We start from the raw sequence: 15,489 nt of genomic DNA, 5'->3' as shown, positions 1-15,489 counted from the left end.
ATTTTCACAATGGAATTCTGCTAGGAGGTCAGAAGTGTACTTCTGTTGGCACATAAGGTAGCTCTGCGAATGAGGAGTAATTTCTAAACCCAGGAAGTAATGAACATTCCCAAGATCCTTTATCTTGAAAGTGTCATCCAGGAAAGACTTCAGAGAATTCAATTCACCCACATCATCACTAGCTAGTAAAATATCATCCACATAGACAGCAATCACCACCAAGGAGGAACCAAAAGACTTAGTGAAGAGAAAATAGTCATTCTTGCTAGAAGTATATCCTCTAGAGACCAAAGACTCAGATAATTTGGCAAACCATTGTCTGGATGCTTGCTTGAGTCCATAAAGTGATTTTTTGAGTTTGCAAACCAAGGGAGAGGAAGAGGAAGGTGCAGATACCACAAGACCAGGAGGGATCTTCATGTAAACCTCCTCATGGAGGTCACCATGCAAAAATGCATTATTAACATCCAATTGGAAAACAGTCCAGCCTCTTTTAATAGCCAAGGTAAGTAAACATCGAATTGTGGTATGTTTGACAACTGGTGAAAAGGTCTCAGTATAGTCTATCCCTTCTTTTTGAGTATCTCCCCTAATCACTAATCTTGCTTTATATCTTTCAATAGTGCCATCAGATTTCTGTTTCATCTTATACACCCATTTACAAGGTATTGGTTTCTTATGAGGAAGGGGAACAATATCCCAAGTTTGGTTTGCCTCAAGGGCCTGAAATTCTTTAGTCATGGCCTTCTGCCAAGCAGGATTAGAGACAGCTTGTTGATAAAATTGAGGTTCATGCATATGCAAATCAACAGTAGACACCTTGGTGGTTAAAGGAACAGGAATAGGAGAAGGGATGACAGATGTGCAAACATAATCCTTAAGGTAAGCTGGAGGAATAACAGTTCTGCTAGACTTCCTAATTTCAGGAACTAGAGGGCAGGAATGAGAAGACTGAGAAGAAGTGGTGAAAGGAGGAACAACAGCAGAAGTGATGGAAGTGGGGGAAAGTGTAGGAGGATCAACATGAACAGGTGAATAAGTGTTCACATTAGAGGGAGGAGGAAGGTCAACAAAATCAGGTGGAGGAGGAAAAGTAGGGGAAGAAGAAGAATGGTAAGGGAATATGTGCTCATGAAAGACCACATCCCTAGAGAAAAAAAACATAATGATTAGACAAATTTAATAATTTGTAGCCCTTTTTACCACAAGGATACCCCAAGAATACAACAGAAATGGACCTGGACTGAAATTTATCTCTACCAGGTCTAGGACAGGCAGCATAACAAAAGCAGCCAAAAGATTTCCAAGTAGTCATAAGTAGGAACAGTACCATTTAATTTTTCAAAAGGAGATATATTGTGTAGACTAGTTGAAAGAATCCTATTGATAATGTAAGTGGCAGTGAGAACACACTCACCCCAAAACCTGAGGGGAAGCTTGGACTGAAAAATGAGGGCTCTAGACACTTCTAATAAGTGTTTGTGTTTTCTTTCAACTACCCCATTTTGTTGTGGAGTGTGTGGAATTGTAGTTTGGTGAAGAATCCCATTATCAGTGAAAAATTGTTGAGATGCAGTACTACTGCCTAATTCATATGCATTATCAGACCTGAAACATTGAATAGTAGACTTAAATTGCACTTTGACTAGTTGGAGGAAAGCTTTAAGGATTGAAAGAGTATTACTTTTACAAGATAAAAGGTGAGTCCAAGTCACTCTAGTAAAGTCATCAACTAGAGTCAGAAAATATCTAAAGCCATTGTAAGTGGAGGTATTGCAGGGACCCCAAATATCAATGTGAACAAGTTGAAAAGGAACAGATGAATGGATAGTACTATCATGAAATGGTAATCTCTGTTGTCTAGCCATAGGACAAACAGTGCATAAGAATGGTTGTTTAGATGAAATTTTATCAGACAAGAAAGAAATAGATTTCATTCTGGCAAAAGGAATATGACCCAACCTTTGATGCCAAAACAAATCACTTTTATTAGCAACAGTAGGTGGATTACAAGTGGAACTATGAATTACAGAAGTTTCAGAAGAATTGAAAACAGGAGCAGAAACACTACTATGAACAGAATTAGAAACACAAGGAACAGGAGTAGAAAGTTGTGGATCAGCTGGATGCAAGAAGTACAGTCCATTTGCAGCCTTACCAATTTCCAGAGGCTAGAAAGGCCCTGTAAAATACAAGTAGAATTGCTGAAGACTGCAAGACATTGAAACTGAAGAAGCAATTTGTGCACAGAAATCAAGTTGAAAGAAAAGAAGGAACTAAAATAACATTATGTAATATCATATCTGTTCTAAGGACTAAAGATCCAGTAGATATAACTTTAACTTTATATCCATTTGGTAAAGTTATCAGAAAAGGAGAAACTAATGGCTGAAAATTGTGTAGAAGATGTTTATGTGGTGTCATGTGATTGGTGGCACCAGAATCTATGATCCAAGGGTTTAAACCTAAAGTTGAAACAGCACATGTATGAAAAGAACTAGAATGTACTTCAGGGTGATTGTACACACCTGCAAAATTTGCAAAACCAATATTGTCAACAACATTATTCTCATGGTGGAAGGCAGGAGAGGTGTGAACTTGCTGGAACAAATTCATAAGGTGTTGATATTGTTCTTTACTGAATCCATGACCAGGAACTTCAGAAGGACCATGACTAGAAGGGACAGAATCGGGAAGAGGAGCCTCAGACTGAACACATGCAGCAGACCTCTTGTTCTTGGTAAATTTGAAGTCAGGGGGAAAGCCATGGAGCTTGTAGCACTTATCAACAGTGTCCAGTCTTCTTACAATACTTACAAGAAAGATTTGAGATGGAAGTAGAACCTATTTTTGAGTCAAATTGTACCCGTTGATGGAAAGCCCTATGATAATTCATATGTCCAGTTGAAACATTGAACGAAGCAGAATCATTAGAGAAGCTGGGAAGAGGAGCAGAAGTTTCTTTTTGCTTCTCATCATGTTGAAGCATGGAATAGGCTTTGCTCAAAGAAGGGAGAGATGGCATCATCAGGATATTGCTTTTGCATGTAGAGTAGGACTCGTTTAACCCACTAAGAAATTGGTAGATTTTCTGTTCTTCAATGAATTTAGGCAAAGCTTCACAAGAACAAACTGGTCCTACATATGCAGTACTAAGTTCATCCCAGAGACCCCTTAGTTTGGTGAAATAAGTGGCAATGTCCAAAGACCCTTGAGATGTAACACTAACATCCCTCTGAATTTGAATATATTTGGAGCCATTTGAGGTACCAAACCTTTCATTAATATCAGCCCACATATCCTTGGCATTATCAAAACACATCACACTATTGGCTATATCTCTAGACAATGAATTTGTTATCCATGCAATGACCATGTCATTACATCGTTCCCAGAACTGATAGTATGGGGAACGGAATTGGGCCTTTGGGACTCTACCAGTTATAAGACCTAACTTGTTTTTAGCAGACAATGCAGTCAGCATGTTTTTACGCCAAATAACGAAACCACTACCATCAAAAGGTGGGGATACCAGGTGAGTACCTGGATTATCCGAGGGATAAACATAAAATGGGTGAGAAGGGGAAACAGTAAAGTCATCAAACCCATCAGCAGTAGAAGTTGAGCTAACATCAGGACTACCCATGGTAAAACCCTAATTAGGTATATTTTACAAAATGTAAGCAACTGACAGAATTTGTCAACACTGAGCGTGAACAATGGTTAATAATAGAGATTACCGTCTTGCTCTACAACCTAAAGAAGTAAGGCCTTGAAATTAACCGAAAAACACAGCAACATACATCCAATCGGTAGACCTCGAACCACCAGAGAACACAGATCTCGAACCACCAAAATTTTACCTCAGAAATATCATGAAAAGTTCCTGCTAAACCATCGCATAACAAGAACTTGTATCGAGGCTAAATCGCTCAATAACAATTCACAGAAAAATCGAACCCAAAAAAATTGTTGCTAAGCGGAGTTAGAATCGATCGATAGAGCGGAGTTAGAATCGATAGAGCGGAGTTAGAATCGATCGATTCTAGGCTCTGATACCATGTTAATGTGGACAAATTAACCCATAACCGAGAGAGAAGTGAGAAGAATATGAAACCTAATCTGAGAGAAAGAGAGAGAAAAGGAGGAGTGGAAATATCCGAAAGAAAGAAAAATGAATTGACCTCAACTGTGTTTAGAAACTTCTGATTACACATATACAATACACCCAAATGAAAAATACAGATGGGCCACTTAATACAACTGGGCCAGTAACTATACAAATGGGCCGGGTATGTCTTCAAATCAAATGTTAATGTGGCTGAGGCCCAATATTGTCAACATCTCTTCCCTTTTCTTTCAGTCAAATGGTGACTCCACCAGATCTTTTCTTATGTGTGTACCTCATCTGAAGCATGAGCGAGATATGTTAGTGTTAAGCAACCTTTGTCCTAAACACTTTGCGCTATCTCTAAAGACTAGTTCTCTGCTCTTATATCAGAGACAACTCGGGGGTGCAGCATGACAAAAATAGGGGATGGAAAATGGCATCGGTAAGTTTCACATCATGAGAAGGATATCTTCCCTAAAATACTGACCCCTTTTTAACTGTCATTTCCATTCTAAAAGCACCTAACAATTATTTTATTTTTTTTCCTTTTAAACAATGGAAAGATTATCTTTTTACAAGAAAAGGTAGTTTTATCCGGTAATGGATACACTATAAGCATTCTTTTGATTTTCCTTTGGCCAATTTGAAAAGATGCACGAGGACAGAGAGATGGTAAACCTTAGATCGGGTAAGATCGAATTTGATTGAGCAAATCCTGCCCGATTTTGATTTCCATCCCCGTGGGAGACATCGTAAATAGTTAAATGCTCGATTCCCTTGTTAGGGAGTGGTGACATACCTGCAACTTCTAAACCTGAATACGACGGGAAGCCAAGCACCAGGCAAACCCAACGGAAGTTATATCTAATTGGGTGATTGGCAATGTAGACAGCACATATTAGCTTTCACCGTGACCTGATCTAGACCTAGAATGGCTAGGTCTTTTCCTCGATATCTCTGCTTCTCTAGCTATCTGGATGTCCGACGGCCAGAAAATTTGGTGCATAACTTTGAGAATAAAGCGAGGAAGCAGAGCCATAACTATAATAAGCAAAATTAAGAGCCAGTACGTAGGTGACTTCACCAGCTGATAAATTGTACTGCAGAAGACAGAAAAATTATGTTACATCATAGACCTCTTAATCTAAATGTAAAGAACGTTTAGATGTAATATATTAGGACTTCAGCGTTAATACTAACCCATAATTAGGGAAGACAGGTATAGAGTCCAGCACCACCAAACAGACATACATGATAATAATTGACCCCCACACTGCCATATGAGTATATATTACCCAGCGCTGTATGTCCATTGCCAAGTGAATGTTGACAAGGATCACTACTGCAATTGTCCACAAGCTACCCATACTCCATATGTCAACATCGCTCTGATGATAAGTGAATAGTGGTACATAAAAAAGAACAAGGCTCTGCCAAACTGTATCAATCATGGTGACCCAGAAGAGTTTCATATTGTAACTTTCCTGTCTGTGGCCAGCAGCATAGAGTTTAGGATACTTAAGTAGTGTCTTATGACTTAAGTCCTTGTCCAGAATACCAACAATTACTGTAGGTACGGAAGTATAGATGACAGAATAAAACATACTACTCCAATCTGTTAATGCAGAAGTTGCAGAAAAAGCTGTGCACAATATGTACCTACAGACAACAGATTACAGGACAAATACGTTCAGATACCTGTTTCATATTGTGTTTTTTCAAACTGCAAATCACATTCTAGGAGATATGAGAAGAAATTCAAACCATAGTAACTATAATGCATGATAACAATAGCGGATTTAGTAAACCAAGCTCAGGTTTCCAGAATGCATACAAATAAGATATATTTTCATTGTCCTCTAAATGTGACTCGACTGCCAGCTAGCATAAACTGGCTCACACCAATTACCTGGGACAGCAACCTCAAAGTCTTATAAAGCTTGACAATACATGATTGATATGTTTGACCAGACTCCTTACATGTACTGAAAGTCTGAAACAGCTAAACTTTCCTCCCCTTTGTTGGTTGCAAGCTTTTAGAATTGCCTCACACACCATCTGAACAGATATCGTCACTTCCCTGGAATTCTCGACACCCACAGGCCATTATACACTATTTTACACTTTACACATAACACATATGTATGCCCACCCCGCTTATCACTCAAATCACCACTTAAACAAAATATTGCCACTTCCCCTGGTACCCTTTTAAGCAGAAAGCTACTGTGAGATCTCACTGGAACTCTGCCACTATTATTCCTTTTTCAATTTCCCACAAGATGTACCATATTTATAACTTTAAATCAAGAGCTTATAGCAGCACTGAAGCCCCAGCCCTTGTTTGCAGATGACATTTCCATGGAGCTTTTCCAGGTTGTGATGTACATGACCTCAGATGTGTTCTTTTTTTCTTTTTCTTTAACCTTTCTTACTCATTTGTTTGGGGACTTTGGGGAGGGGGGGATTTTTGCACAAATATCCTACGGTGTTATCAAAGGCGTGCTTAAAGCGCGCTTACGCCCTGAAGAGAGGCTCAAAATATGTTGAGCGCTTTACCTTGCTTAACAGACGCTTCAGTGTTGTCATCAAGGCTCTAAGGCATACTTTTCCTAGCTAACGAGCGTAATCCGAAAGACGCGATATTAAACAATTGATATTTCACTTTATCGTAAATTTTCTTCAATTTCTTTGTCCATATATTTGGTATTCATGCTTATAGATATTACTCTTGGACTACACATACATATTTGTAGTTTTTCTCCATTTGCGCCTTTCTTCCTTAAAGCCCACGCTTTATTTGCGATTTGCGCTTAAAGCCCCAACAAACCTTAGAGCTTTTTTTGCGCTTTTTGCTTTTGATAACACTGATATCCTATAGAAAGATCTGTAACAGAAAGTTAGAAGGAGAAGAAGCCTACCAGAAAAGCATGAAAACAAAAACAGCATTGCGGTAGAAGTTGTAAAGAACCAAATAACCAACACGCTGGTAATTCCAATGTCCATGCACAAGAAGCAAACGCTTCAGAAATCGAAACTGTCCCATAGCAAAGTCTGATGCCATCACAGCTTGGCGCCCTTCTTGACCACATATTCCAACACCAACATCCGCGATTTGGATCATTGAAACATCGTTAGCCCCTGAGAAGTTTCAAAATTAGACCAGGAAAACAGTTGTGCATGCACTTGAAAAACCTTAAAAACATAACATCCCCAAAGATGACCACAAAATCTCATCTATATAATTCATACAAACAAGCTCTTTTCGCATCGGACAAAATTCTGACAATATATATATCATTTAACATATGCAGAAAACACCTAATAATATATAGCTAACTCACCATCACCTATGGCTAGTGTCATATCATCAGTGCGGCTCTTTATTAGATCAACAATTCCAGCCTTCTGCAAAGGGGCAACGCGACAGCAAAGCACAACTTTACATGAAGTCGCAAGATCGAAGAGCTGTGACAGGATGACAATCACAAATAATGGCTCTCAATGTACATCGAAAGGTAAAAGGCTAATGTGTAAACAAGATATATACTCTCTTTTTCTAAACAAAATAAGGAACCAACAAGATGACTATCATCAAGAATGAAGCTTTAGAAAGGATGATTACCTCAGACTCAAGATCTTTCTCCAAGATATACACAAGACTATTCCCATCAATTATGAGTGCTAGAGGTCCAACAGAAATTCCTTCCTCTCCCGCAAGCTGCTGCGGTAATTTATATGACTTTGTGCCCTCTGGAATTTCATGATAACCATTTTCTGCTTCTCTCTGCAATTTTAAGATCCGATTATCACAACTTGCGGGCTTCACGCCATATTTGGCCTTGGCGTCTGACAATAACCTTTTGCATTCATTTTCTGAAGAGCCATTAATGATGATCTGGTGCATGTCAGAGGTCAAGAGTTTGCAAGACAAACCAATTGAAATTGCAGTTTCTTGCTTATCTCCAGTAAGAACCCAAACCTTTATTCCTGCTTGCCGCAAAGACTCAATAGCTTCTGGTACACCCTCTTGTAGTTTGTCCTCTATTGCGGTGGCGCCAAGTAGAGTTAAATTGCACTCGATTAGAGATGCTGTTTGGCGTAATTTTGCTGATCTGTCATTCAAAGTTGTACTAGCATCCTCATACAAGCATTGCCACTCCTCAAGTTCTTCTCCTGTAAGGTCCCTTGCAGCGACCACAAGGGTTCGCAGTCCTTCAGAGGAGTACTCATTCAAATGAGTATGAGTGGTATTCTTTATGTGTTCATGAGTTTCATGCTCTTTGCTTAAAATGCTAAACATTGAAGTATCAGCCCCTTTGACCAAAACTTTTACAGAATCATTTGGGAATCTAATAACAACAGACATTCTTTTACGCACACTGTCAAACTCATGAAGTCCTAAGACATCCAACCTGCACCAGCCAAAAATTAGTCCGCATTTCCAACGCCTAAGAAGTTATACTTAAGCAAATTACCAAAATTAACAAGAGGAAAGCAAGAGAAGGAACCAATGTGTGAATGTGGATGGAAAAGTCACAATGCTATAGATAGCATGCATCACTAACACTTACAATAGTAATCAATACTATTTCATTGACAAGTTCTAAAAGATTCCCTAGGGCAACTAGCACCAAACAATAAACATGAAGTGAAACAGTCATGTACCTTAGTTTCTCACCCTTGACATCAGTCACAATATGACCAGATGTCCGCTCACACAGTGTATACCCATAAGCAGATGCAGCAGCTACTAGTGCTTGTTCATCAGGAGATTCACCTTGATACTCAATGGTGATGTCAGTGTCGTCCACATTGTTCTGTATACCACTAGAAGAACTTTTGGTAGGAATAGGAATCACGGTATTACATGCTGCCAATGTCAGAAAAAACTCGTCTGCAGCAATCCTCTCTTCTCCGTCTAGCTTGGCATGTAACAATTGCATTAGTTCAACATCAGTTGGAACTTCTGATTTGATAGTTAACTTTCTTCGACTCGAAGGATGTTGGATTGGTTCTTCTGCACATCATTACAAGAACAATTATTTACTTCGGTGCACAAGCATATTTAAGTGAAAACAAAACCTCAAAAGGAAGAACCAAACAAAGAATGCAGCTGGCTCCTTATTATCAGTTGATATACAAAGCCATGCATGAACATATTACATGCTCTACACTGCGGAATTATGGACGTTAGAATATACAAAAAGAACAGCAACTACAAACACAACTAAACAGTCTGTTCTTGCAGATAACTTATGGTCAAACTAGTGATTATTCTTTCGAGAAGAGAAAGAAAACCCCCCATAAGGCATAGGGAACCATGACTGTTGCTTATGTAGGTAATACAAGAGGACAAATACACCGTTTTAGGTTGACAAGATATAGCAAAATAGATGCTACACGAGAAAAAGAATAACTAAAAAATAAGTGAAAAGGCACTTATGAAAAGAGAGTATTCCATTGGTTAAAGTAGCAATGTACTATCAACCGTGCAGGAGATCAACATTTTACAATATGAAACATATAGCAGCAATTATTCACTTCAGGACATAATTTTTGAAGGAGTTACAATAATGTAAAGAAATAAATATTGAGTGCATCAGACTTATAAAAATAAATAAAGATTGAGTGCATCAGAATGAGCAAGCAAAGACAGTGAAGCAGCTTAACACATCTTACATGGAATAGGAATACATTTTGTAGTGTCATAAACTAATAAATCCAAACAATGAGAACAAAATAAATTTAAATCTCATTGTCGCCGTGTAATATCAACTCTTGTTAAATAAATTAACTGCTTGGTATCTGAGGGTGGGAACACACACTAATGAATGACAATGATAAAAAAGCTCTTACTAAATAAATGATAAATTCATGCAAGAATTGCATAAGTGTGCTTTCACAGCCAATAAGCTCATTTGGGTATCTAATAAACCATAATGTGACGGCAATAGCATTCAAGAAAGATCCAATCCGACTACATCAGGTACATATAATTCTTCTTGGCAGATAGGCAAAGTTACAAATTTTTCTCTTAACACTGTTGAGCAGTCTACATTCTATAACTGTGACTCACGCCAACAAATATTATAATCAGCAGAAGCTGCAATGAAAAATATTCCAAGCATTTCATTGAGACAAAAGGACAGTACTGTCAAGAGAATGAAGCATAAGCCATCTGACGAAACAGTGACATCAAGAATCATCAGATATTAACAACATTAAAACTAACAATTTCTGCATGTTTGCACAAATGGACTGACTTCACTTTTCCGTTTCTAGTTTTCCTGTTAATTACTTTTCCTTCTTGTACCCTTTTCCCTGCTTCTTATTTCTGGAAGTACCTAATAGGGAAAATACATAAGCATTCTACAAAATTTTCGTTACATTGTCTGATCATGATAATCCTCCAGTTATGCAGGTTCAAAGATCCAACCCATCCAGTTATACAAGTCAAAGATCCAAACTATGTTTAGAAAAATATAGTATACAGTTAGCATACCTCCAATATCTGTGTTTACTGATGCATCAGCAGCAGAAAGGGATCTCCCATAACTTTTTCCCCACACACTAGCTCTTCTGAATTCCATCTTATTTTCGGTAAGTGTTCCTGTTTTATCTGAAAAAACATAGCGAATCTGACCCAAATCCTCATTGATATTTAGGGATCTGCACTGAAACCTAGAATTACTGTTAATATCATACATATGCCTGTCTCCAATCATGAAATACGACTGTCCCAAGCGAACTAACTCCATGGTGATATAAAGAGATATAGGTATCATTATCTGGAAAACTATGATCAAACTCAGAAAGGAGAAAAATGTTTCCATAGGAATCCCATAGTACTTATACTGTTTGCCATGTTTTCCTTCTTCAAAGTAAACTCTTCTGTAATAAGGCAAGGTATCAAGCTGTTCCTCATGGCGCTTCAACCATAGACCCATCCCAACTGCTACAACCAAGCACATCACAAAAAGGAAAATAGACAGCCAAAGGGTTTCCCGGTTCATATATGTTTCCAGCCTGCTTCTTTTAGATGGAGACGCAGTGCTGTTCAACATAGCTTTAGTCTCTTGCCCAGCATAAACCGCTACTCCAACTGCCCATTCTGTGTTCTTCAGCTGGCAACCACGCAATATGATATTCGATTGGCTGAGCGGAAATCTATGCCCATTAAACTCCATATTGGCCGTGAATTCATAAATGTTCCTGTTAGGTTGTTCACATCTAATAACTCCCGAAATCGTCTCCCCTTCACACACTAATGAAGTTGTTTCTTGCCTAGCATACCTTGTCTTCAAGTTTGATTCACCATCAAGATTCATTGTCTGAATATAAGCAATTCCACTAGGATCACTGGTTCCTAACAACACCATGTCACAGGGAATAGTCTCATTAGCAAGGATCTTCACAACCTCACCAGCCCGGATTGTCTTCCATCTTTTTAACTGAAACTTCCCACCAGATTGAAGTACTAGAGCCTCCCGGTTATTCTCGTTCCTATCTGATCTGTGTCTCCGCCAATCCTCATAACCATCTTTTATAGCTGTCACAGAAAGCACAAACAGAAGAGGAAACAGAGACACAGTTCTCCCAAATACAGCAAGAGGTGGAAGCTGATTCAGAGCAGCGATAGCTAAAAAGTATAAATAGGCAACCCGATGAAACTGAATGAATAGGTTCTTCGGCAAGAAAGTTATTACTGTATACTTGCTAGTTCTGATCTCATTTCCACAGAAATCAAACTTATCATTAGTCTTTTTTGGATCATTAACATGGATCAACCTAGGGTTACTTCCATGTAATAAGCTATCCTCCAACTGCATGCTTTTCTGAAGAAGCCTCTGAGATGTGTTCAGCTTATCCTGGACGCGAGAAGAAGCCCTAGACAAAGACGAATCACGGGTGGATGCTGCTCCAGATGAAGCCACCCTAGATGAATCACGGGATATTTCAAAAGCTGCTTTGTCATGCCAATGGTCCTCCGTTCCACTCCACGATACGAGGCGTTTCCTATCCTTCGGGGGGATTCTGATGAATGTGGCTTGTGAGACTGAAGCTCGGCTGAATGAAAGTCCTTTTTACTCACAAGAGAAGAAGAATAGTGTTGATCGTAAGGACGAGGTTCTGGTTCAAAAGAAGGCTCAGACAGTAACAGCAATGGCTTGACGGAAGTCATAAATACTTCCACCACCGGAAAGGCATTGGAAAGAATGAAACTAAAACCTCAATAAGTAAATCAAATCCCTAATATCATTCACAGATAGACCATCCAAAGAGCATTTTTGCTCACCCGTGGGAAGCTCGAGCTTATTGGTTAAGACTTAAGCCTTCACTCACTTTATCCTGGAACAATAGGCAGCAAATTTAATGGCGAATTCTCCCAAATACACTAGGGTGGGTCTTGCAGACATCCAAAAACAAGACCTTTTTACGTTTCAACCCCACCAAGTCAGGGCCAATAATGAAATCAGCTGACAAATAAAACAAAAAGGAAATAGGAAAGTTTAAATCACATGAATGCTGTGGCATCCACCGACCAAAGTAGGGCAAAACTGAAACAACTAAATCCACTCAGCAATAGATAATGCAATCAAATAAACGGACGTGTATGTAATTATTATGAGCAAAAAAGGGCTAACCTGTGAATCAAATCGGGACGAGTCTTGTCTTTTGTTCTGTCGTATCGTCTCGTAATTGGTGACTGAACGAGATGGATGCACTGAAAACGAAATCAGAGAGGAAAATGTCAGATCTGAGGAACACACACACACACACACACATACACAACGAAAGACGAATCAGCTTTATACAGAGGAAGAAAAAAGACAAACAAACCTGAGATTTCTTCTTCAATATGCAAAAGGCGCTTGAAAGTGATGGAGGCGAGGGAGGAGAGAGAATATTGGCTTTTATAGTAGTATTATCATGCTGCTGCTTACGTGACTCGTCGGTCTCTGCTGCCTTCACCGGTTAAGTCTCTATCTGCATTTGATATTGCGTAAGCTTCACTAATTAGCCCTAATTCCAAACATCTAATTAAGGTGAGAGATTCTGGGCTGTGTTTGGTATGATGATCCAAAATAGTTTGGAAAACATTTTTACACATTTTTCTATAATTAGAGAAAAATAATTTTCCTAGAAAAAATTAGTAAAATATTTTTCAAAAACTTCAATCTTAATTTTTTGTTCTTTTTTCGTTTTTTGTGCCATTCACCCACCTCATCCCCGCAAAAAAAAAAAAAAAAAAGATATTTTTAATTTTCTATTTTTTTATTTTTCTGAACCACCCAACCCCACCCCACAACCCGCAAAAAATATTTTTTTTATTTTTTTTATTTTTCTATTATCTATTTTTTTATTTTTCTGCACCACTCACTCACCTTTACCCAATAATTTTTTTTTTGTATTTTTAATTTTCTATTTTCTGCACCAACCCCCGCAAAAAATATTTTTTTTATATATTTTCAGTTCTAATTTTTTTATTTTTCAATTTGTAGGTTCGAAATTTTACGAGTTTCAAAGTTATGAGTTCGGAGATTTATGTGTTTTGAAGTTTGCGGGTTTAGAAATTATAGAGTTTACGGGTTTGAAAGTTTGCGGGTTCGAAAGTTTAACTTTTCAGAAGTTTATGAAATTTGTGGGTTCGGAAGGTTGTTGGTTCGAAAGTTTATGGTTTCGTGTTTATTGTATCTAAATTATATATAATTTATGAATATTCTTGAGAAGTTATTTTCCTTAATTTGCGTACCAAACACCAAAAAATGAATAAAATTACTACTTGTTTTCCAAGAAAACATTTTTTTGAAAAATATTTTTCACGGAAAATATTTTCCGTTATACCAAACACACCCTATATCTCTCTGAGACTCGGCACAACCTTAATGATTACTCTCCTCTTCATTTCTCTGCCTTTTTCTTTTCATTTTTTCCGTTACTATCCCTGTTTATTCTATTTTCCTTTGTCCTGTTTTATGCAATTCTTTTTTCTTTTGAAAAAAAATGTAATTTTTATTTACAACTAATTTAACTTTTAACCTCTCATTTTATACTTAATTACATAATTTTACAGTTAAAAGAAGTTCTAAAAAATTATTGACTTTCATGTATAATTAAACATTGCAAGAAGTAGTATTTATCTCTAACAGTAATTTCCTTTGAATTTGATTTTGACTATTTTTGTTTTTAAATTAGATATATCAAAACTTTTGCATGTATAAAACCATTGCTTGGACATTGCACTTTTCTTTCAATACTTTAGTGTATCTTTACACACATTTAGTTTCGTATGATTAGAGAACTTTCTTATCATGCTAGTACTTTTTTCAAACCAACTTTTCAACGCTATGTTTTGAACGAAACTTAACAGGGATGATAACGAAAACACAAAACTAAGAAGAAAGCAACTGAAATAAATTTTAAATCCCATTTCTTGACAGAAAAAAGGGTGCTCACGTGCATAAATTGTATATCTTCGTCACGAAAAGAATAATGGGAGATTAGGCAAGATTACTATCACTAATGTGCAAAAGGATTGCATGCTAACCTTTCTTTCATTTTTCTTTTTTTTAATGAAAAAATTGTGTTTCTGGCAGTCTCAGTGATTATCAAATTTTAGTTTTGATATTTGCATCAAGTGAATCAACAAATTTAATCGACAATTAATATAAACATTGTTTTTGACCCATGAATTATATATTGGTAAAATACAAATGTATCACGTGAACAATACAATAGTTCACACGTGACAAATGATGCGTAGTCAGCTCGAAGTCAAACAAAACTTCTTAAAAGAACTAAACCAGAAGGAGGCGGAACCTTCCGGATTATATGTACCAGGATCAACTAGTATCAACCCGAAGATGATTATTGTGCCTTGATAAGTCAAATCAACAAGTTTTCAAGTATTTGGGATTCAACATTAACTCCTGAACAGTTAACAATCCACTAAGTATAACATATTAGAACAAGCCGTTAATATTCATAACAGGCAGGCGTGATCTTTGGGAACAGTTACATTAGTCTATACTATAAGTACTCCCTCTCACCCAACTATACCCCATTGAAATCTTTATACTCACATTGTTATTGTATTAATCTAGCTAGGGGTGGACGGCGGTCGGTTCGGTCGGTTATTATGAAAGTAAAATTCAGTTTATCGGTTTTCGATTTTGTAATATTAATAACCAAATCAAACCAAAGTATTTATGGTTCGATGCGGTTTTTTCAAAGTTCGGTTCGGTTATTTGTGGTTTATTTTTTCGATTATTAATGGTTCAAGATTTTTATATCTTGGATTTACTTCCAGTGGTCATAAAATGCGAGAAACTTTGTTCTAAATCAAGTCTGGCTTATATGGTTTGGACGCATTA

At 37.5% G+C, this 15,489-nt stretch overlaps 1 protein-coding gene across 5 annotated transcripts; it reads right to left on the bottom strand.

Annotated features, from left to right (window-relative positions):
• Nucleotides 1-1,963: 1,963 nt before the first annotated feature.
• LOC104093638 (phospholipid-transporting ATPase 1-like) lies at nt 1,964-13,166 on the bottom strand. 5 transcript variants are annotated; one of them, XR_685697.4, is made up of 10 exons: nt 12,956-13,166; nt 12,760-12,839; nt 10,617-12,591; nt 8,780-9,131; nt 7,737-8,526; nt 7,456-7,579; nt 7,033-7,252; nt 5,312-5,770; nt 4,911-5,211; nt 1,964-2,182 (listed from the first exon to the last, which is right to left on the bottom strand). XR_685697.4 is itself a non-coding variant. In XM_009599410.4 (10 exons), exons 3-10 carry the CDS (start codon nt 11,941-11,943, stop codon nt 5,010-5,012), a joined length of 3,390 nt encoding a protein of 1,129 aa, XP_009597705.1. In that variant the 5' UTR covers nt 11,944-12,591; nt 12,760-12,839; nt 12,956-13,166; the 3' UTR covers nt 4,157-5,009. The 5 variants fall into 5 exon arrangements, 3 of the variants coding, with proteins under 3 accessions (XP_009597705.1, XP_018625437.1, XP_018625438.1); XR_685696.4 differs by lacking the exon at nt 1,964-2,182 and adding an exon at nt 4,157-4,408; XM_009599410.4 differs by lacking the exon at nt 1,964-2,182 and having other exon boundaries at nt 4,157-5,211; nt 7,737-8,009; nt 8,094-8,526.
• Between the last annotated feature and the right edge of the window lie 2,323 nt (nt 13,167-15,489).

Source organism: Nicotiana tomentosiformis, chromosome 7 (genome assembly GCF_000390325.3).
Source record: "Nicotiana tomentosiformis chromosome 7, ASM39032v3, whole genome shotgun sequence".
In the NCBI taxonomy this organism is placed as follows: Eukaryota; Viridiplantae; Streptophyta; class Magnoliopsida; order Solanales; family Solanaceae; genus Nicotiana; species Nicotiana tomentosiformis.
The sequence above is the reverse complement of the archived record's forward strand: the minus strand, read 5'-3'. Positions and strand labels throughout refer to the sequence as shown.

Bases quoted from the DNA above. Each gene is read 5' to 3' on its own strand.
- LOC104093638 (XM_018769921.3), bottom strand. From the start codon at position 11,943: ATGCAGTTGGAGGATAGCTTATTACATGGAAGTAACCCTAGGTTGATC. The intron at 7,253-7,455 runs GTGAGTTAGCTA...GAAACTTCTCAG, and splicing joins GACACTAGCCATAGGTGATG to GGGCTAACGATGTTTCAATG. The intron at 5,771-7,032 runs GTAGGCTTCTTC...TGTTGTCTGTAG, and splicing joins TTTGTTTTCATGCTTTTCTG to GTACATATTGTGCACAGCTT.